This window comes from Euleptes europaea, chromosome 5 (assembly GCF_029931775.1).
Source record: "Euleptes europaea isolate rEulEur1 chromosome 5, rEulEur1.hap1, whole genome shotgun sequence".
NCBI classification, from domain to species: domain Eukaryota; kingdom Metazoa; phylum Chordata; class Lepidosauria; order Squamata; family Sphaerodactylidae; genus Euleptes; species Euleptes europaea.
In genome coordinates, this window is record NC_079316.1 from 37,748,871 (window position 1) to 37,772,701 (window position 23,831).

The window sequence follows — 23,831 nt, forward strand, 5'->3', positions numbered from 1 at the left end:
AGGAATATGTATAGGTTGCCAGCTCCAAGTTGGGAAATACCTGGAGATTTTGGAGGCGGAGTCCGAGGAGGGTGTGGTTTGGGGAGGGACTTCAATGCCATAGAGTCCAGTTGCCAAAGCGACCATTTTCTCCAGGTGAACTGATCTCTATCGCTGGAGATCAGTTGTAATAGCGGGAGATCCCCAGCTACTACCTGGAGGTTGACAACCTTAAATATGTAATGCATGCATTTTCTTCCTTTTTATCTCTGCCTCCTTCTGTTTCCCATGAGGCAAATTTGAGATTGTTTGCTGCTTGGGGCAGACCTCCTTTTCTCCTTGTGCATTGATGGTGCAATAGAAACAATAAGTTTCCCCTTTAACTGCTGTGATCCCTATAGCCTGGCCATGGCTGTTGCTTTCAGCATGGGTTATGTTGCAGATGAAGGAGTGGTGGATTGGTGGCAAAAAAGATTCTTGGTGGTAAGAGCCAGTGACAGACTTGCTCCTCCACTTCCCCCACTAAGCCACATCTGTATTGTCAAGCATGTGGCAGCCTTTCAACTTTTCCATCCCTTGATACATTGAAAGTTAAGCAGGTCTGAGAAAGAGAAGGGGTAAACTGTCTTTTATGTGTGTGAGATAAGTTGGAAAGTGAGAACGAGGGAGGAGTTACACATGATGGCAAGCCTGACTTTCCTCCTCCTCCTCTGTAACAGGAAATAAAGCATAACCCTGAGCTTGGAGCTGTTCCATTGGCAATTTCACTAGGGGAATGGCACTTTTGTGATTGAGGAGAGGAGGGAGACTTGTTGCCAAGTTCCTATTCCTGCTGCACTCCTGCGCTTCAGCCCCCATACCATTAATAAGGATCTCTTGGTGCCCATAATTTGAGGAATTCAGTGGGCTGCACTGTGAAGGGAAGCTAGGGAAGTGTCATTCCATAAGCTTTTGTGGTAATTTTGATCCATCCTCTTGTTTTTATGTCATTCTAAATGTTTTTCCACTCCAACTGGACACCATTTGCTGCTGCTGGCAGAGACTGGGAAATGGTATAATGTGAAGACACAAGCACACAGGATACAACATACTACTATGGGAGGGAAAACAGAAAACACTCCGGGGGGGGGGGCGGGATGTGCATTCTGCTCTGAGGTACGATGATTTCCCTAAGCAAGTCTGTACCTCAGTTGAGAATTAACCCCAGGCCTTCCAATTTCACCCCCAACAAATGTGAATCATATAGTCCAACTGCATGCTTATATTAGCTGCGGCATTTGCAGCAGCATGAATTTAAGTTAGATTATTAAGAATTAGACTAATGTGGTTATACAGATCTTTAGTGGAAACCCCTTTTTCATTTTTCAGTTGAAATTTGGATGACTCAGATTGAAAACTGCTGAGTAATTCAGACACAATTTGTAAATGGTTCATGAAGCTGTTACTGGAAGGTATCAGAAGGCATCTTCCAGACCAGAGCTTCCTGCCTCTTTCTGGTCAGTCTAGTTTCAGTGGTCAGCCTAAGCCAACGAGAGAGTGGGAGGTTTAACAGATCTTTTTTATTCTTATTTTCTAAATGGCCCTGAGCATAATTTTCAAAATTAGTTTGAGCAGAAATTATTTGCACACATACTTGAGAGTAAGAGCCATAGAATTCAGTGGGATGTATTTCCAAGTAAGCATGCATAGAGTAGAGTAGTGGTTAAATACAGTTTTCCTCATTCAGCAATATACCGGTAATGGTTTTTCCCAAGTCCATAACATAAGAATTGCCTGGTTGGACCAGGCTAAAACGTCATCCAGACAAATAGTCTCTCTTGACAATATTCAGCCACCTGTCTCTGAAGGATCACAGGAGCAGGGCCTTGCATCTTGTTTCTGCCGTAGCATCTGGGAACCAGAAGCAGATTGCCTCTGAACAGGGAAACTGCGTTGTTCGTGCAGTCCCTGATTTTAACCAAATTAGCAGAAGGCTTGGGTGGTGGGGAGAGTGAGAGAGAAAATCTGACTGAGCTGCTTTGTGAGTTGCAACTATATGTTAGGCAATTTCATGAGTTTTTAGCTCGTTTACACATGACGAACTTGCTCTTTGATTATCAAACTAAGCGCAGATCTACAAGTTCCTGGCTCCGGGGAACAGGCAATTTCAATAGAAAAGATAACAGCAGCATCTCATAATAGGGAGAAAAGGAGGAAAAGTAGAAAACAAACAGGAGGCAGTGTTGTTTGGCAGGTGGTGTGATAAGGCAATAGCCCTCCTAGATGTGTATAAATATATTTCTCAGCCTCCGTTTATCTGAAACAATTAATTGCTTGCATCCCCTTTCTCACTGTGTGTCCACATGAACAGTATGCCAAGATCTCACATCTATCCAAACATATGACTAATCTCTTATTTTTCACTTTTCCCAATCTCTGACCCTGTCTTCCCCTCCCTGCCAGCAGCATACAGTCTCTTCCAGCCATTGGCCCTGAGCGTGTGGGCTGTCTTCCAGTGAAACTGGAACAATCTTACTTGCAGAGGTAGAAGTGCTGAATATTTTATTACTCACCTTTCAGTGATATCCTTTTCAGCCGCTGAGCCAATGAAAGGAAGAGAAGGGGTGGGATCAGAGGGGGCTTGGAGAGAGGCAAGAGCTGCAATTTAGCATATATAATTGGTGTGTGTATAAAGAGGCACCCATGGCAGCAGCTATGCTAGCCAAGTGAGATAGCAGCAGGACAAGGCAGCAATAACCTCCAAAGCCAAGTTTCCTGCTTTTTCATTGGGTAACTGAAATGTCCAGACTGGGTACTGAAGATAGCAGCACTGCTTCAGCACCATCATGGTCTTCTTATACTTGGATTATAGGTAACTTCCCCATGGCTGCCAGTACTAAGTAGCATACCGTTTCCTGAACACAATAAACAAAGAGCCCTGCTGTGTTCTGAGGATGCCCTTCCCAGCTGATCTCTCTTTCTCTCTCTGAATTCTCCATCTTCCTTCTTGACTTCTTCGTTGGTAATCTGGTGGAAAAACATTGAGCCAGCAAATTCACTCCAGTTCCTCCTTTTTCCTGATCAACAAGACACTTCATTGGATCCTGAAATACCGTCTGTAAATGTGAAGGGCACTTCTGGATTTCTACTGATTTTTTTCTTGCCCATACTGAATCTACTCCCCCCCCCCCAGAGCTGCATTTCAGGAAGCATAGTAAGCTGTGGTAGGAAGGGGGAGACAGAGAAGTATTGGCCTGGGCTATTTCAATACCAGGGTGGTTTTAATCGTCTGGTTGCAGATGCAGCTGTGTGTGAAATAACCCTTGCAATAGAGGTTCCAAATAGCCCAGGTAACCTGCCTTATGTACATCTGGGGTTTCTCTTTCATACCTGATGTGTATTTAATCCCCTCCCTCACTGGGCAAAAATGTATGGTCGCTTTAGCCTCCTTTATTCCCTGTTTCAGCCAGGATCGAACGCACATTAGGCAAAACACATGCGTTCAATCCTGGCTGAAACAGGGAATAAAGGAGGCTAAAGCGACCATGCGTTTTCGCCAACTGTGTTCTAATATGGCTCTCAGGATTCTACACCCACCCCGTTTAAAAATTTTTTTCCATTTTGAGGAGCATGGATAACACTGCAGAGAAGTAACCGTTTTTTAAAACGTAACCCCACACAAACATATTTGCAGAAATATCGCAAATGAACTCCTTCCCTCCCCCATCTAAATGGCAGGCTGAGCTGTGGGTAATTCTCTTCTGTTTTTTTAAAGAAAGCTCAACAAGCATGAGTAACATTGGATAGGAATAACACAATACCTTTAACAACCCTTTTAAAAAATCTTATATTCGCAGAGCCTCTGTCTATCCCCTCTTGCTGTCTAAAAGGCAGGAAATTCTTTTCTGTTATACTAATTCCTGCAAGGGGCTAGTTCCTTGCAATTATGTGGTTTCTCATTCAAGCACAAGAAACTGCTTGTGCCAATAGCATCCTTCTCAGGAAACACCGTTTTTAACAGGTTTAAAATAAAGCAGATGTGTGTGTGTAGGGAACAGGCTGTTAATGGTCTGTGCACAAGTAGAATACAACATCATATGGAAACATGAAAAAAACTGCACCAGTCAGGAATCTGAAATGTGGGAAATCCTTGGTATGAATGCAGCCCTGAACTCATAGTGCTTAGAATCTAATTGAACATTGTTTTACCTTTCCTACTGAGACAGAGTAAGCATTCCAAGAGTCATAGCATATGAGACTATGGATCCAAGTATACATTCCATCAAAAATTTAGAAGCTTAATGTTTCTGTTGTGCATATTCCCTAAATTATAAAGAAGAAGAAGAGTTGGTTTTTATATGCCAACTATCTCTACCACTTAAGGGAGACTCAAACCTGCACACAATCACCTTCCCTTCCCCACAACAGACACCCTGTGAAGTAGGTGGGGCTGAGAGAGCTCTAACAGAGCTGTAACTTGCCCAAGGTCACCCAGCTGGCTTCATGTGTAGGAGTGGAGAATCAAACCCGGTTCTCCAGATCAGGCTCCACCGTTCCAAACCACTGCTCTTAACCACTACACCACGCTGGCTCCCAGTGTGGTTTAGTGGTTAGAGTCTCCATCTAGGATTTGGTAGATCCAGAGTTGAATCTCCTCTCCACCATCTCATAACCCCTCCTGTACCTAGGCTCTTTGTGAGATGTATTCATCTTCCTGCCTTTATCGACCACTTTTTCCTGAAGCCAGGCGTCTCCTTACTTTACCTATCCTGAATCTCAAACCAGCCAGCCAATCTACACAACACTCCTTTCTCTCAAACGATGCTGTGCCAATGTTCTCTCTGTGGTTTTCTCTGCAACTGTTCTCCCACTCTTCAGATCTCTGCCTCACATTCTACTTTATCAATTTCTTATGACTTGCTCTTGTAAACTGCCTGACGTGTCCTGCCTTTAGGCACGCTGCCCCCAACTTCCGTTTCTCCTGGAGCTTCCAGTCCTCCATCTGTTCGGTTTGCCATCACAGCTTTCTTGATTCTAAATTGCCTGAGGATTTTTCTGAGAACTGATTTTTCATTTCACAAAGCTAGAATGTCCTGAACACTCTAAGGCTTAGAACTTCCTACAGATGATAGAATGTTTGTGAATTCTAGGGTATTACATCAGTTTAGCCAATCTGTCCATTTTTAATTTATTTTTTGGTCATCACTGCCACTGTGCAATATCTCAACACATTATAATCCCTAGCAGAATAAGTACACTGGGACTGGAAGCATATACAAGTAAGCTGTAATAGAGTAAAAAGTGGAGGACTGAAAATGCCATTTCTCATTCAATTGGTCCTGATACCTGCGCTGGCTTTTCCTCCTCTCCTGCCTTCCATTATAGCTTATTGTGTTTTCCCTTTGTTTCCTGCTGTCATCTCCATTATCTTCGCTCCTCACCAGGAGTTTAGACTTTTCAGTTGGGGGCGGGGCTGAACCTAATCCAGGCCCATATTTAGTAATCAGTATTAAATTATTTCAATATATTATTTATATTTCCAAAAACCACATGCCATCAACAATTCATTATGTTGCTTTAAAAGTATAATAGTATTCACTCATTGTAGTCTGAATCTCAGTCAAAGAAAGAGGACTCTGTAAGAGGAGAGGAAAGATGTCATGAATTCCTTCACTGAGACAATTTGGGTAAATATTTCGTGTATGAAAGGAAATACTTCTTCTCCCTCTCTCTTTTCCTCACAACTTAGGCTGAGTGTGTTACTGGCCCGAGGTAACATAGTGTGTTTCACGGCTAAGTGGGGATTTGAACTCTGGTCTCCCCAGTCTTAGACCAACACTCTGACAACTACATCACTTGCATACTGGACACTCAGTATGAATTTCCAAATGCATTTCAGAATTCACAGTAAATACTGGCTTCTCAGATACCCTGAACTGAAAATATGGGAGCATTTGTTTGGCTGAAGTAGGGTGCAGGACAGCAGAATCACCTCACTTTCCATGTTCGAGGAACCAGCTTTATCTTCTCTCCCCCACATACAGACGCACAGAGAGAAGCTTTATCTTCTCTTCCCCCCCCCCCACACACACAAAGGCTGAAGAGAAAAATATTCCCATCTCTTCCATTTCTTTTTCTCTAAAGTTTCAAGTCCCAGGATACCGAAATCACCTTAACATTCAGCATTTGAGCTACATGCCTCCTGCCCCCCCCACCCCAAACACACATGGCAAAAGACAGAAATACTCCCATCTCCTAGTTTCATTTCCACTACAGTTGCAAATCCCAGGGTACTAACATCACCTTAACTTCTAGTATGTTGTCTGTTTCAGTGATGCACAGGTTGAGAATAGGGGCTTTAGGCAGAAATTCCAAAGTTCCCTAGGAAAAAATAAAGTAAGAGGAAAAAAATAAAGTAAGACAGTGGAGGGATGCTCCTGTGCGGCAAATAAATGTCCCACATGCCCAGAAGAAAGAGAAGTGGAGTTGGCAGCCTTTGTGCAAGTGGAGAGGATGAGACAGCACAGTTTTGGCTGGTGGAGCGGCAATAGTTACAGGAAGCAACACAAAAAAAATTCAAAGACATAAGGTCCTGTGAGCACTTGTCCCCGTGGTAATCCCACAAACAGCATCCACAGACAAGGAGTCCAAAAGAGAGCTGATTTATTGGAAAACATACAGGTATGCAGAGCTTACAGGTACATTGGCACGAATGGGAATTGGGAGCACAGTGCAGGGCCTATATGGGAAAGTACTAGTCATAACGGGTCATGGCGGCCCCCCCTCTACCGAGGAGCCGTTCCCACGGGAGATAGCGCTGGAACAGGAATTCAGCAGTTAGCAAGTCCGACCTTGAGAGGCACCTGGAGGAATCGAAACTAAAACATTCACAGTCTGACAGGCTGCTGAGAGCAGTGGAAAGCAGTCCTGACAGGTCCAGGAATTGAGGGTGATTCCAGGATGAGAACCTGTGGATTTCCTGGCTCTTACTGAGTTGCGGGGGGGGGGGGGGAGAATGGGCTTCCCAGAATGGCGACAGAAAAGCAGATTGCATCCAGGCAGGATGGACCAAAGGGCTGGCAGGGTGGAAGCTTCCCCTCTGCCTGGAGCAGGCTGGCTGGCTAGGAGACATTCAGGGAAGGTCAGCAAAAAGTAATCAGCTCACTGGGCTGCTTGATAGTAATTAGATTTTGCATTCAGGAAGACTGGCATTTGCTGATGAAATTACCATAATAGACCAAGGTGGGTGACTGGCTTTGCAAGCCCCTGTGGCAATAGTAGGCGTGCAGATGTCCCATCAGCGAATCAGCCTCCTGCCCAAGTTTTTGGCCACTCATTAGGCTGAAGAAAGCCTTGACCTCACACTGGCGTGTCACTCTCCCTCATATACAACCTACTGTGAGCAGACAGGCGGCCTCAGATCCCTGAATCAAAAAGCTCCCATAGATGGGCATGCAATTAGGCTGAGGTACAAGAGCCCAAATGAATTGAGTAGATCGTTTCTTAATGAATCCGCTTGCATCTCTCTTAAATTATGTCACCGTGATACATGAATAGACAGAGAACAGAAAAGCACAGTCTGCTCTTTTGTTCACAGCTTCGGACTTTCCTTTTGAACCGTGTATTGATTGCCCCAGGTGGAGATGTGCGATCAGCTGGGTGAGGTGTCACTGAAATAGGAGAGCATTGAAGTGAACCATGTCTTAAGTCCACAGACACCTTTGTTTGAGGCCCAGAAAGCTCAGCCCTGGAGCATGAGGCAAGGAAAGGATAATCAGCAAGGCTTCACTGTTAGGCTGCAGCTATTTCTGTCTTTTAATTATATCGGACGATAGCATAGTATGTGCTAAATGGACTGGAACAGAGAGAGGAAGCATCGTGTGTGGAAAATTGGGTTAAATTCTGCTGAGTTTCTTAAGTTCTTGCTCAAGTTAACAAGCAGAGGGCCATAACATTTGTAGTTTAGGAACAGGACACTCTTGGGGATTTAGGCTATTGATTCCAACTTGTACCTTTCTGAGTCGCTTGCCCCTAACCTAGCCTGTGTTCTTTTACTTACATACCTCTTATCACGTATGACTTAGTGCCCACAAATTGATTGTTATATGGCATGTGTTTGATGGAATTGCTTTGATTTATGCTGTTTGTATATCTTGCAGTGCAAGCCTGTGCGGAGTGACTTCCATCTGCGCCTGTTGATTTACCATTAGTGTTGATCTGTATCAGGCTTCGCTGTTGGTTATGATGAACTTCTGACATGGAAACCTGCAGGGGAACTGACAGGACAGCCTAGGGAATGGTGTGTGGTGCTATCCTCATGTGCCACTCTGGTTGGCACAAGCCCTGTCCACATGTTACAGTGAATGCACATATATCTCGCGTGTACGTGTGTACATCTGTTTTTAAGAAAGAGCCCACATGCTTTCACTTTACATATGAAACTTGCGACCAGTATGTGGACAAATGGGCAGTTTCAGCCACATGTTTAACTGTATCAGTATTGACTATAACAATGCACATATAAAGAAATGTCAAGTGCACAATGTACACAGATTTTATGTGTGTTCCCGGTAACTTGTGAACAGGGATACAGTGTCCCACAGGAGTAGAAGCAGGGGAGGCAGGGGGAGGGGGAGAGGAAAGAGCTACTGCTCAGTTCCTTCCCCTTCAGTGTTGATAGACCCTTTCTCTAGATAAATACAAATACGGAATTTCTGCTTCATATATTATGTATCAACCTAACATTTTAGCTATCTTCCTGAAAAGGTAGATGAATCTTGGTTGCCTTAGTTTTTACACATGCCAGTACATCCTAACAATGTTGTGGGAAGAAGCATTGTCATTCACCACAGTGATTACTAGAGCACAGTGGGAAACACCCACACTGACTCAGTTCCTATATCACTATGATTTATTAGGAATCACATACACTGCTTTAGTCTTCATATGGCGGTAGGAGTTTCACCTCCAGTAAACACCACCCTTTGTCATTTCCTCACTTACCTGGTAATTGTTTGTTCAGATGCTCAGGTTTCTGCTGGGAAGGTTATCTATCTAATTTTCCTGTTGATTGGAATGTAAGTAAGTGAGGAAATGTATTCTGTAAGCTGGAGCTGCCAATGAAATATAAGTGATGTCCACGTTTTAGTGTAATATTGAAAGCAGAGTCATAATTCCCAATAGTAGGCTCACAAAACTGTCTGTATGGCTATCACAACTAAATTGTAGTTGGCATGAGCCACTCAAAGCTTTGTATTTTAAAGCCCTGAATTTCAGTAACAGAGAAATAATTAAGCATAAGTGTCCCAGTATGACCAAAAAGCTGGATAATGCTGTTTATTTTTATTGTATTATCAGTTAAAAGGTTGAAAGCAAATTGAATACATCAAAGCAAGTGGTGTAGTTGCTTGAGTGTTTAATTTGGATTGAGGAGATCTCAGTTCAAATGCTCACTTAACCATTAAGCTCATTGACGAACCTTCTCACACGGTTCTTGTGAGGGTAAATATGGGGCAATCTTTACACCAGGGGTGGGGAACCTTTTTCCTGCCAAGGGCCATTTGCACATTTATAACATCATTCGGGGGCCATACCAGGTGTAGATCTCCCGGGGGGGGGAGGCTAGGGTTGCCAGGTCTCTGGCCACCACCTGGAGGTTGGCAACCCCAGGGGAGACCACGCAGAGAAGGCCTGGAGGGCGCCCCCGCTCCCCCCCCCGGCAGGAGGGCAGCCAGTGGTGGGCCTGAGCAAATGAGGTGCCAGGGGGGCGCAGCCCGCAGTCGATCGGCAAGGGAGGAAGGAAGGAAAACAGAAAGAGGAAAAGGGAGAGAGGGAGAAAGAAATTGAAAGAGGGGGAGAAAGAAAAGGATGGAGGGAGACAGAAAGAGAGGGAGAGAGAAAAGCCTTCCCCCCACACACACACCCGCCAGCCAGCCAGCCAGCCAGCCAGCCAGCCAGCCAGCCCTGCACGACCGGCCCCAGGTTCAATGCCCTCCTCCCCCCCAGAGTCCACAAAAGCCCCCCCGAAGCCCGATCGGCTCCTGCGCGCGTGCTCTGCTGCCGGGAGCCATAGGCCTCTTTCCCCCCATCCCTCTCGCTGCTAAACAGACAAGCAGCTAAACAGACAAGCAGCGAGAGGGGCTTACAGTGTGCCCTGGTGTTCCTGCACGCCGAGGCTATAGGGGGCAGCCTTGGGGTAAGCGTTCCTCCTCTCGCCGACCAACAGCCGTCAGTCAGCAAGAGGAGGTCCAATGGGCGCCACAGTGCAAGCCGCGGCCCCAGGAACACCCTCGGGGAGGGTTGCCCTGTGCCGAGCCTCCGCGGCAGGGCCCCGGAGCTCCCAAGGGCCACAAAAAATGTCCTCGGGGGCCACATACGGCCCCTGGGCCGGAGGTTCCCCATCCCTGCTTTACACTGATCTTGCAAGGAGAGTAAGAGATGTTTATGATACTTTATTTGACATTTCTCATTTCAACAAATATTCATCACAGTGTGTTTTCCAAATTGGAGGTGACTCGACATTTTGGTGCCCGAGATAGCAACAATAGCCTTCCTGGACTTATATAATAAAATAAGTAGCTTACAATTTGCTACCTTTTAATTATATCCCTAAATCTGTGACTTCAGGTGGTTTGTCTCACCCTTCTTAATAGCAGGGATACTCCCATACTAAACAGTATAAGTACATTTGGAGATATTTTTTGTGACTGAGTCTGAGTAGACAGTACATGAAATGCGAGTTGGGTTTGGGTAATCCAGCCTAACTCATGTTTAACGTATTAAAGCGCTCACTTTAAAAACAGTGTGTGTAGCCTAGGGTTGCCAGGTCCCCACTTAGCTTTGGCAGGAGGTTTCTGTTGTGGGGGGGAGGGGGTGCGCGCGCCAACGCGCCACTTCCGGTTGCCACCTGCCGCATGCGGCTGCAAACAGGCGGCCCGCTCGCCCCAGGGAGGGCGAGGGGAGGTTCCCGCTGGTGCGCACAGGCCTGCGCGGGCATGATCACCCGCCAACCCTCAGCTGGTCGGCAGGCAGAGGGGCAATTTACCGGGGGTTTGCCCGCCACCAGCCGGCACCTTGCAACCCTAGTGTAGGCCAACTAAGCTCTCGAGTGTGGCATAGTGGTGGAAGGGCTTCAGCATTCCCTCCCTTCCACCCCACATGCATTTGTGAGGAAAAAAATGTCTGTGGAAGGCTGCAGGCAGGCTGTTTGTCTTATGGCTGGTTCCATGTGTCTGTCTAGGAGACATGGAACTGGCAGTGGGGGAAAAAGTCTGCCCCATGGCCATTTTTTTTCTAGCAAAAGTGAAAGGGGTGGAATGGTGGGAATACTAAAGCCCCTCCTGCTACTGTGCCCTCCCCACACTATTTTTAAGGTGAGCGCTAGGTCACAGGTTAAACGTAAGTTGGGCTGGGGTTCTCCCACATCAGTGTCCAGGTGCTGTTTGATGCCTTCATTCATGCATCTCATAAGAAGGCCCTTGTTGCCTGCGTCAAACAATGTGGGATATATATACAGATGACACAATGGAGGTCATTTGAAGGGTTTCTGTGTGGCTCAATCTAGAAGCAAACAAATGTATCAAAACGTACACTGACTTTAGGAACTATTGAGCAAATGTTCATGGAGTTGGTTGAAGTTGGCTAAAGTTCATGACTACCTAATTTAGTTGACAAGCCAAACATGGATAAATGTATTTTGTACCTAATTAAGCTTTGCATGTTAGACTTTTTTGTTTAGTTCAACCACAGCTGCTTTGTTTTTACTATCCACTTGCACTTTGTGTATTGTCACAACATCAGAAGGTGTGTCGTTGTTCATTCTATCACCTTTCTTGTTGAGCAGTTCAGCTCTTTCTCAGAATGTATGCATGAATAACGCTTTCTGTAGTTTTACCAGCAATGCAATGTAATCATTATACCAGCCAAACAATTTAAAATGTTTTTGTCCTCTTCCTTCTGGTCTTCTAGTCTGCAAAATTATGTACATCTGCCCATTTACGAGCAGTTTCCACAATAATAATTTCTTGATTTATTATCATCTTATTTTAGAATTTTAGCAGGGTCAGAATGATCGTTTTGCTATGTAGAATGAGAATATTGTCGAAGGCTTTCACGGTCAGAGTTCATTGGTTCTTGTAGGTTATCCGGGCTGTGTAACCGTGGTCTTGGAATTTTCTTTCCTGACGTTTCTCCAGCAACTGTGACAGGCATCTTCAGAGTAGTAACACTGAAGGACAGTGTCAAGTGTGTAGGAAGATATAGTCAGAAAGGGGTTGAGAATGAGAATGTTGGTCAAATTGAGGGCCTTGAGGTAGAGAGGTTATCACAGGACCTTCTTGCTGCTTTTGACAGACACGTGGGTTAAAAGAGAATGTCAGCGCAGAAGTTTATGTATTTGATCTTATCACATTTGCGGTTTGCAACCTGTGCAAAGTGAATTAAAACCGTGACCCTGTACTCAGCTGCCAACTCGCGAAGTGGCCCTAAGCAAAACTTATCATGACCCCACTGTGTACATAATGTGTTGATGATAATGCTGCTGGCTTCCCAGGTATTCCCAGGTATTATAAATATTACTGAGATCATGTTTTTTAATCCGTTAGCTGCCTTGGTGGCCCTGATGAGGGCAGAAAGGCAGGGCATAAATTTTGTAAATAAATAAAAATAATATGTGGGAGAAGGGCAGTAGAAACTCTTAAGTGTATAAAGGAAACAATATTTGTTTCAAAGCAGGTGGGATTCAATGCAGTTTTATTGTGTGAGAGAATTTAACAGTAAATTAACTGTAGTTAATTTTCTGTTGTGGCTGCTGGCTCATTAATCGTCTGTTAGGTTAATGGGCCAGAGTGGTAGTCTGATGTTTCCATGCTAATTGTTAGAAGAAAGTCCCCTAATAACTCTTCTCAAGTACTATGAAAGTTGGAGAAGGCGACCCTCCTAGCTCAGGGGAGGGGCAGAAATGCATGTTGGTGAAGGGATAACTAGTTTTTTGAGTGTGGAAGAAATAGAGGACCAGACAAAGACTGCTATGAGCTGATCCAACACCCCCTGATGCTTCAGCTTCTCTCTATGGGAATCTGATGTAAAGTGACAGATGTGCTCTATTTGTATATCTGAAAATAAAACAAATATTACAAAAGATCATAAGGCTGTGGTGCATTCTCATCCAAAGGGAATCAACCATTCAAGGTCACACAGCTCATAAAAATGGGGAGCAAATAACAGTATATTCACTGGAAAAAAAACGTACCTTCTCCTGGAAATCTTACCCAAGAACATTATGCTCCTATCCTATTCAAAAACAAAATGCTATTGTCTCTTCCTGTTTTCTTTGATAACTTGCAAAATTTTGCTGAAATGCAGTTTTATCAGAAGGTAGCTGTCTATGGTTTTTGTCTCTATATTACAAAATTTGTTCTGTTTACTCTAGATACACTTTGTACTCCTCTTCAGCAGGCAAGGGAAATTAAGACTTCAGAAGTGGTTTATTACACTGCCTGAGAAAGAAAAGAAAAAGATCACCCGAGAAATTGTGCAGATTATTCTGGCTCGCAATCCCAAAATGAGCAGTTTTGTGGACTGGAAAGACCTCAAGCTTGTTTACAAAAGGTGTGAGTAGTTTTATAAGTCAGCTTTTCCCACAAATTGTATCCATTCCAGTGAGGTTTCTGAGGAGTGGTATGAAGTGAAAAAGATTATACACTTGTAAAAGAGTGTCTCTGTGTTAAACCCTGTAAATACAAATCAGCTTGATTATAAATTAGACTAGATTTGTCAGCTTTGGCTGGCTGAACTGCTAATCAAGATGAAATCAGCTCCATTCAGCAATTACAAAATGGTGTCAGGAGTTACAGCCATTGTATTGAATGAAGTCTGTGCCTGCTAAATCTTGCTTATTTAAAGGCAGCTTGTGATGAGAATCAAATATTAGCTAGTTGTTCAAAAATTAGCTGGGCACACATCAACTGTTTTGAAGTATTTAGAGTACCATCCAAAGAAAGTGAAGTGTACTGGAGTCTCTTTTAAAAAGAAAATTAAACTCAAAATTTAAATTAAAAATGCCATTAAGTACTTCGGTTCCTTTGATTGCTATAGTGGTTCTCTGGTTTGCACCTAGTGGATTTCTTCTTTTAGTAGCCTGGATGCTTTCACAATTTTTGTTAGTTGGAATGAAAGCACTGAAATGTTAAACATTCTGAAGCCAGCTTTCTGATGAATATGGCTGAAGGAATAGTGAGAAGATATCCAACAAAGATCAGGTACAGACAATAGTTTTTTGAAGGCTTGAAAGTTGTGTGATGAAACAATAATTGTTCATTAATTCATTTTTCTTGTGCCGCTCCCAAAACCTTTTTTATTAGAGCCTATGGTGGGACCATGTTTATTGAAATAATCTGTCTTATTACATTTTTATCTCCCCACCGCCTCCAAGTAACTCAGACTAGCATACACAGTTCTCTTTTTTTCCGTTTTAGCCTCAAAACAACATTGTGAAGTACTTATTATTTAAAACATTCATTGGCCTACTTTCAACCTTATAGGAACTCAAGACCACTTTATAGAAACTCAAGGCAGGTTTGGTTGAGAGTGACTGACCTGAGGTCACCCTGTGAATTTACAAGGGAATTTGAATCCAGATTTCTTTATCCCTAGTATGCCACATTCCTTCTCAGTGTAGTTATGTTGTGGCTTCATCAAGTTTCTGAAAAGCTATTGTCTGTATCTCCTCTTAAAGTTACATAGATTTAGAAAAAAATCACCTTTTGTAAAAAAAACTCATAATGAGAGGAGAAAAAACATCTGCAAGAAAGATTTATGCAGAGATCAAGTTAGCTTTTATTTTTGCCATGCTCATTATTTCTGATTATTGCACTGAATTCTCCATCGACTTTTGTGTATCTGAGATGACCGTACAGTAGCGCACGTCTATAAAAGTCAGGGGTACTAATGAGGGACTCTTCTAGACACTTTAAGATTAAGTATCTCATCATATATCAACCCACTGAAACAAACTCATTTTGAGATAACTGGTCATACAGTTAAAAACTTGAACTACAGCCTTAATGTAATCTTGATAACAATATTTTTTCATGTTCTAAAAAATGTAGGTATGCTAGTTTATATTTCTGCTGTGGAACTGAAGACCAGGATAATGAGCTTCTGACCCTAGAAGTTGTCCATCGTTATGTAGAGTTGTTGGACAGATATTTTGGCAATGTGAGTAGAGTATTATTATTATTTTTACCAAATTGTTGTTGTTCCTATCTACAGAACTGACTTGAGGTACGTTATGAGAATTTTTTTTAAAAAAAAGGCAAGTTAGAGCCAAGGATAATTTGTTGGCTGTTTTCTGCATGACATTCTGTTTCAGCTTTAAAACGAAAAACCTCTTTGACTGAACTTTGACAAGTTAATGGGGAAAAATAATTTGTGTGGAGCTGAGGGGATAGTAGCCAGGCTGGTGGTCTGATATCACCTGTGCTGCTGTCATTATGCCAAGCCTTTTCTATGGCCTGGAAAGATTTGGGGAACCCTCACTATCAGTAGGCCCCGTATTTCCTTGTCACCTCTGATATTGGTTCCCTGGCCAATATCTATATACTTTATATACATTGTCAGCATGTAAGACTAAGAGGACATGATTTATCTGTTTAAAAATGCCATTTGAGAAGGTATTTTGTTATACCCAGCTGTCATGTTAAATTGAAAGAAAGGCATTTTTTCTGAGGTATGTGTATGTGACTTTTACAGATTCCCTCTCACACTGCAGACCTCCATGTCATGTCCAGTGCTGTTCAGGTCAGGCTTAAGGAGCCTTCCTTCAATGAAGTGGAAGGGTAGGGGTAGGATCTACCCCAATGTTTCTAAGTTTAATAATCAATAAAATACAATTTGTTGCTGTTTGTTGTGGGAGCAAATCACTATTCAGAGCTGGAAAAAAGGAGGTTAGGAATATGCATGCCATTTGGGGTAGTACCCAATATTCTGACTTTTTAGGGGGGGAAATGGAAATATATGGTGTAAGGAGAGGGAATTTACTTCCTGGTGTACATGAGATATCTTTGTATTTAAGCAGTTCTCAGTATGGTTGTACTTAAGCAGCAGAATCTCTTAACCTTGAGTGGGGACAGCAGTTTAAAAGTATTTTGGAGCATCAGAGGGTTTCTTTAATGGCTGACCCAAGCCTCCCCCCCTTTGCTTTTTAGCTGTAAGAGTGGTCTGTTTCACTAGGCAGGGCAAAACACACATCCTTAAGGTGTGAGACTTTAGATGGCTGTAGTACGCAATGGTGAGACCATCCATACTTAATGGCCCATCTCGGAAATCCCCCCCCCAGTTTAAAACTTCTAGTTCACACTGCCCAGAAGACCTCTGTAGCCCACCCTCTGTTTCTGCATACAACCCCAAAAGGGCTGAGGGCAAGACCCTCATCATTCTGAGGAAAAATCCATTGATTCCCTACCTTCTTGTGGAGAACATTTACATACATCCTTCTGCTTTCTGAAGATAGCCCTTTGCCTTCCAACTGTTTTCCTAAAATACAGCTCCTGTGGCAATTCCCAGTGCTTTTACCTCCTCCAAAATGTCTGGGGTTCCTGCAGAGTGTTACCATGTTTGGGCAGAAGTAATTTCCACTTTTTTATGGAGGAACTGGATCCTACATCCTGACATTCATCTCGGAACTCAGAGAGATTTTGTATCCTCACTGTTTCCCTATATGACATTTAGCTCTGAACATTCTCCTCACCAAAACATCATAGATACCAGCAGGAATTTGTTTTGGGATGGAATTATGTATTTAAAATTTCGGAGCTTGCGGCCAAAGGTACGTGAAGTAAACTCAACAGAGTGAGACAAGAAGTTTTTTTTAAACCGCAAGAGCACAGTTTATTTGGTACAGCAGAATAACTGAAGTAATTATGACATTTATAAACTACATTCCAGAAACCTCTTTCCTGGCAAACTGAACACAACTTTGTTTCACAGTCTGCATAGTTTCAAAACCAGCCCAGCAAACCTTGCTATAACATAGTAACAAGTTTACTACTTTTCACTGTTCCTGGCCAGCATAGGGAGAGTTAATGAATAATTTTTACTCCCTGAACTGGGGATTGTCCCACTCCTTTGGGTTAAGCAACACAATACGATTTCTAGCAGGTTGTGTCTGGATGCTTTTGACCCAACTCACTTGCCACACAGCAGCTGCAGGGAACTGCATTTTAAAAGCCCCAGGGGCCTGATTCTGCTTGGAACTGTGACACAGGGGCTCCTCCTACCCTACAGTGGTTCCAAGCAGAAAAGGATCCCTGTGGGAAAATGCAGTTTCCCACAGCTGCTGTGTGGTTGCGGGGAAACTTAGTTGGCTCTTGGAAACCTAGACCTAACTCGCTGGAAATCGTATTATGTAGCCTGACCCTCAGTCTAAATTCTAACTGCCCATTCTCAACTGTTGCTAAGTGTTGTTTCTAACTATCATTGCTTTTCAGTGCTCTGGCATTATCGGTTCTTTAGAGATTGGCCCATGTATGTTATTTGGAGCTGAACAAGTCAATATTATATTTCTGAACAGTTTTGATCTTGTCATATGCGGATCCTTAAATCCATAGATCAGGGCCATGTATAGAGAAGGGCATGAGAAGACAATGAGTAGGCTGGTTTGCGAGTGGGCAAGACAGTGGAGAGGTAACATAGCTAGGTGAGCCCAGAATCAGGAAGAGGAGGTGGGGGGAGGGGAAAGAAACAATGAAGGCAAAAGGGGGTAAAAGTACCTGAAGGGGAGAGATGTGAGAGAAGGCAGTGGAAGGAAAATGGGATTCCTCCCCCACAGGACCCCCACATAGCATATGTTTAATTCTGAGCCTGGATCACAAAAGTGTGGATCAAAAAGCCCACACATTGGGGCCAGGAACAGGCAATGGTTATTTTTCTGCAAACCTGGGGGAAACAGGTTTGTTTTAAAATGTTTAAAGAAGGGCTGGGGGGTTACAAGAACCCCCAAACTGGTGAAAGCACTGTTTGCATTTGCACCGGCAACATAAAGGACTTTGATGGTTGTGGGCACTGGCAAATGTGAAGTACGAGCAGAGAAGAATCCAGATGGGCAAGCAGAAGGATGGGTAGGCACAGCCAAACTGAGAGGGAGATGGTAGATGGTGGTTCTGAGCCACCACAAGCCAGAAAAAAAGCTGTCAGGCAACAGAGTGGTTTCATCCAGACAGAGGAAGTGGCAGCACTGCTCTTTCTTTCCTTTCCTAGTCACCACTCCCTCTAGGGAGAGAAAGCAGCAGCAGCCAGGAAGCTGTTCTGCACTGGAGAAAAGGCAGGCAAGTGGCAGTGACAGAAGCTGGGGAAAGTGTTGCTGCTACTGCTTTTCCCTTTCTTCCTCTACCATCGAGGGAGGAAGTGGGCCAGCAGTAGAAAGGAGGAGGCTTTCCTCTACCTCTTGAGTTTCTTGTGGGTTCCCACTTGTGTACCCCTTTTATCCATCACACAGTGTCATAGTAAACCACTGTTTTGTCTCAACCATGTTTCTTCATGGGTTGGCATTCATACCAAGAGCTGCTGGGCTGGAGAGGTCAGAGTACTGGACTTAATGGTAAGAGACCTCCGTTCTCATTACCACTTAGCCTCAAACCTTTCTGAGTGACCTTGGGCCAGTCAACTTACCTAGCCAGTCAGTCTAACCTATATCACAGGGCTATTCTGACAAGAAAGTTGTGAGGAGAGAAGCTCTGTATGGTCTCCTGGTTTCTTCGGAGAAGGGTGGGATAAAATCAGAGACATACAAATCCCCCACCCACATTCCCTCCCATGTGAGTATTCTAACCAGTAGGAGAGTGGCTGTTGTCTGTGACTCATACGATACATTTTGAAGGGATAAGGCAGAAGCGTTGGGCATCTTTAGAATTATCTTCTTCAAGGAATATCCCTCTCTTGTTCAGTGAATGCTTGTTTATCTCTCCTGTTGTTTGGTAATTCAGTATGCTGCATCATGCATATGTGTTGCTTTTTTAAAATATTCTTTTATTAACAGGGATGGAGATAAACCAATATGTGTGTACAGCTGCAAAATTAACTCACTGGGTATTAAGAAAATAAAAGGATCTTGGAATGTTCTTAGAATCTTAACATATTTTCAGACTGAAATCTTTTTTGCATTTCCTTTATTCGTGGTCTGCCACAAGGGTGCACACAAAGAACAGGGTTTTGTCTTGACAGGCTATCCAAATTGCTTGTGCTCGGTGCCATAAAGGCATGCCTGAATGCACTTTTCTTTAATCCTCACCAGGTGTGCGAACTGGATATTATCTTCAATTTTGAAAAGGCATACTTTATTCTTGATGAGTTTCTAATGGGAGGGGAAATTCAAGAAACTTCTAAAAAATCTGCAGTGAAAGCCATAGAAGATGCAGACATGTTACAAGAGGTAAGGAGAAAGATAATATAAGGGTTGGGTTTTGTTTTTGTTTTTTTACTGCTGGTATGCTGTTCTGTTCAAAATTTACAGTTTTGATCTTGTCATTAAAATAATTAGGAAAATCAAGGCGGCAGAACTAAGGGACAACACAATGTTACAAAAAGAAGTTTTAAGGATATTCAATTTTTAATCTCCCAGTATGAATATTCATGTTATGTCTTGATTTTTTAGCTTTTGATGCCAATTAAGCTACTTTTTTTGTTTTCCAAAGAAACCCCTGCTCTAAGAGAGACTGATATTCTTGCTACCTTGTAGACTGGTCCACTGTATATTTACATCAAAATTAAGTGTGTGCCAGATTGCAAGAAAATTTAAATATTGCAAAGTATAAATAGCTGGCTGGTGGGCAAAAAGACAACTCTAGCTCCATTCCAAATAAACAAGCTGTGGTTGTTGGCAGCGTGCACAACCACAGCTTGTTTGTTGTGTTGGTGTGCTCCTATTATTCTTCCAGTCTTGCTCACAGAGCTCAGTTAAATGCTTTTAGTTTCTTCAAGCTCCAGTTTGCTTTGCTATTTGCTATTTGAAGGTAGAAGCCTTGGCAAAGGAGAGTTTGTCTCCCTTCTTAAGCGAAGGTTCTACATTGGGACCTTTTCCACGCTTACATCTTTTGGCTAGTTTTCCCCTTGGCGAGATCATAAGTCACAGATCTGAGTTGGTTGCTTTCGCTCCTCATTGGAAGGGTTTCCTGCAAAACTTACAGCCTTGGCTCCAAATTGTAGACTTCAATTCATCCACCACCTCTCCAAATTGACAGCTTTTTGGGGGGGAGGCGTTACCACCACCCTTTTCTTTCTTGCTTGCTTGCTTAAAAAATGGCAGTCTGATCTGCAAGGGGGAGGGTTGACTCTTGCAAAAACATTTACAAACACCAACAGCACCTATGGAGATAGGAAAAAAGTAACCTTTCAGCAGAGACATGAGGGAGAGACAGCCAAAACATTTACCCAACCTTTTGAAGGAGACCAAACAGGACCACCCAAAGACTCTTTTTTTTTTTAAATGGAAAGTGCAAATGTACTCTTCAATTATGAGAGGTTTGATGTTAAAAGACATCAGTGAAATAACACTATTAGGAAGTCCAGGGTTGCTATGCAGAGGAAGGCACTGGCAAACCACCTCTGTTAGTCTCTTGCCATGAAAACCCCAAAAAGGGGTCGCCATAAGTCGCCTGTGACTTGACGGCACTTTACACACACACAATGGTTTTTAAAAAAAACTAAGCCAGGAATTTTTAGTTTATCACCGCCGAGCAATTTGGAAGAAGGGAGGGGATGGTGGAATGTGGATGCAAGGGATGGGGACGCAGGGTCTTGTCGAACAACGGCATTTGTGGGAAGGGAGTGGGGTGGAGTGTCAGCATGACATAGCAGTGATGCTCAGAAATGGGCAGAACAAAGTAACAGCAGATTAAGAAACTCCACACTAAAAATCAAGTGCAAAAGCCTTGCGCAAAAAGCACATCCAGAAAAAGTGGGGAATCCCTCCACTTTCCCTGAACTCACAGCAAAAACAGGCAGGAAAAATCTGGATACCCAAATAAAGCGCGAAGATTTAAAGGGCCAGACTTTCAGAAAATACTGTGTGTGGAAACAGTCTGGAATTGAGGTTTAGAATTCCAGCTTGTGTGGGGAAACAAAGAGCGAAAACGCATTGTTGTTTATCCTCCTTTAATCCCTGTTTTAGCCAGGATCGAACGCACATTAGGCAAAACGCATGCGTTCAGTCCTGGCTGAATCCTGGCTGAAACAGGGATTAAAGGAGGATAAAGCGACCATGCGTTTTCGCCCAAACTCTTAATTTGTCAAGGTGCCCATATTCAGACATCACAGCTAATTATAACTTGATCCTATCACGTGTCTAATCAAGCTCTGTGTTGAAGAAGGAAGGAGGAGGTGGGAGGAGCCAAGGGAGTGCCCAAGGACAGCCACAGACAGCATTTGTGCATGGCACTGCCAAACCGTTCTATAATTAGAGTTTGTCGTGGTATCTGAATACATCCATAGATATCCTACTTCATGGTTCCCTTTCCAATCAGGACTTAGCATTTTGAGAACTAAGCTTGAACTATTTAGAAAAAATAAATAACCTAGCTGGCAAACAAGGGTGCTCATTGGTTTCTTGCACCATTTGATAGAGTGTTGAGCTCTGTCTTTTAGTGCCTAAAAAGTCCTCAACTACTTTTGCTGACTTGTTTTGCGCAGCAAAGTGCAAGTATAAATTTCTTGCCTGAAAGCTTTAACATTAGAAAAGTGTTCTGGCAGACTTTGTCCACTCACAGTTCTTTCAATAACTCCTGTCTGGGAAAGGACAAGTCCTTTACACGGAGGCCTGCAAGATCATATTTGATTTGCCCCTTAAATTACCTTGGTCATAAACCAAAAATGACCTGCATAAATAAATACTAGGAATGTTCGTGAGCATGTATCCAGAGAAAGCTGGAACGACTCATGATGGCGTGAAGCACATTTTGGAAACTAGCCTTAAGCCTTATGGGAAGTCAGTGTGAATTGAACACATACCACAGTAACCTTCAGGTTAGTGGAGTTTGGATGCTATAAGATTGCTGGAATTTTGGACTGCGACATTGGGGGGAGCCAAAGATTTAGTATAGTTTCATAGTAGTTTTAGTATAAGTATCTGAAAAATTGAAAGCCAGGTTATTCTTGCAATTTGTAAGTCAAAACTATGGGCTTACCCTTTAGTAGGATTACCAGGCCTAGCTAGTGGGAGACCGGGGGAGCAGCCATCAGCAATAATATGACATCACCTGGGAAACCCCAGAAGTGACGCCATGCCTCTATAGGAATGGCTGGAATCTCTGTGGAGGTATCCTGCTGTTACAACTGATCTCCAGCTGATAGAGATCAGTTCACCTGGAGAAAATGGCCACTTCGGCCATTAGACTCTAAGGCATTGAAGTCCCTCCCCAAACCCCGCCCTCCTCAGGCTCCACTCCCAAAACGTCCCGCTGGTGGCAAAGAGGGACTTGGCAACCCTACCAGGAACACACTGTTAGCCTAACCTAACTCACAAGATCTGTTCGTGAGGGTAAAATGGAGGAGAGGAGAAAGATGTTGTAAGCCACTTGGGGTCCATGTTGTGGAGAAAAAACATGGTAGAAGTATCAAAATAAGTTATGAAGTCTGTAAACTAATAGCATGATTTGTTCTTTGTTGCAGACAATGGAAGAATATATGAGCAAACCTGCCTTTTAACTAGAACCCCCTTGGATAGAAAAAGATGCTGCATAGAATGTACATGTAAAAGCTGCTGTTTCTTGGCACCAGATTATTTGAGCAATGCAAAAACCTCATACCCTTGCAAGAGAAGATGAAGGTCAGCCGCAGTAGCACATCTAACAACGGCATGCATGTATTATACTTTATACAGGTTTCTTATAATTAATCTTTTTGGCTATCTAGACTGAACATTTGCCATTAGGGCATTTCTTAGCTACCTGCTTTTTCATTCGAAAAAAAAAATGAAGGATATATTTATATGACTTTTGTGTAAGTTTCTGACAAATTCAGTATAATTTTGTAAAAAAGCCATTTTCAATGTGATCATTTTTCTGGACTAATAATAATGATTTTGCAAAAAACTTGTGTTGTTGGTGATTTCTGATTTTAAGTTGGCTTTGAGGGTAGGTTGGTATTTCATGCACTTAACTGATATGTTTACAACAAGAGCAGTAATACACTATAGTCCTAAAACACACACACACAAGCATTAAGTAAGGTTGAACTGAGTTTTGCACTATGTATTCTGCTAAATCCGTCTAACCGAGTATTTTAACACACATGGTAGAAAATTGAGTTCTGTTCCAAAGAGTTTTGCCTTTGATTTTCTACAGTGATGAGAGAAGTTACCCCTGCTGAGTATCACCTAGTCACTTATTACTTTTGCAACCAAATGAATGGCTGTTTTTATTGTGGCTTCCCAGACAATTGCTTGTGTCTTATGCGCTTCAGCTAGTCTGTCAAAACATTTCATGTTCCTTTCCTAAATGGGCTTTCATTTTGCTGGGCACAAGCACAGTACAACAAGTGAGTAGAACAGGTGAGCTCCAAGTCAATGAAGGCTTTGAGTAGTTTTATTCCAGAGTGGTCTTTTTTATACTTCGTTATACTTAAAGAATTTCTCCTTCTCTTTAAGCATCGTGTGCTGTGCTGAAGTACACTTTGGTTTGGAGGTTCTTTCCCTAAACCCTTCTCTACTCAATTTTCCATTGTGTCATTATCTAATACTGATAATGAGATAAGGGGATGATAATTCCAGTAGCATCAAGAGACATACTGCCTTTTGGGGTCAAACCAGCTGCTACTCTTAAAAAATGTATTGGGGGGGATCTGCAAATGTGGTGTCAAGTTTTTCCAATTGGCGGTTAATCAAC

General features: G+C 43.0%; 1 protein-coding gene across 1 annotated transcript; it reads left to right on the forward strand.

Moving 5' to 3' along the window:
- The first annotated feature begins 387 nt into the window (after positions 1–387).
- On the forward strand, positions 388–22,793 carry AP1S3 (adaptor related protein complex 1 subunit sigma 3). Its single transcript, XM_056850408.1, has 5 exons — positions 388–462; positions 13,388–13,566; positions 15,066–15,174; positions 19,247–19,384; positions 22,618–22,793. The coding sequence occupies exons 1-5, from the start codon at positions 388–390 to the stop codon at positions 22,651–22,653; spliced, it is 537 nt and encodes a 178-aa protein (XP_056706386.1). The 3' UTR covers positions 22,654–22,793.
- The last annotated feature ends 1,038 nt before the right edge of the window (positions 22,794–23,831 follow it).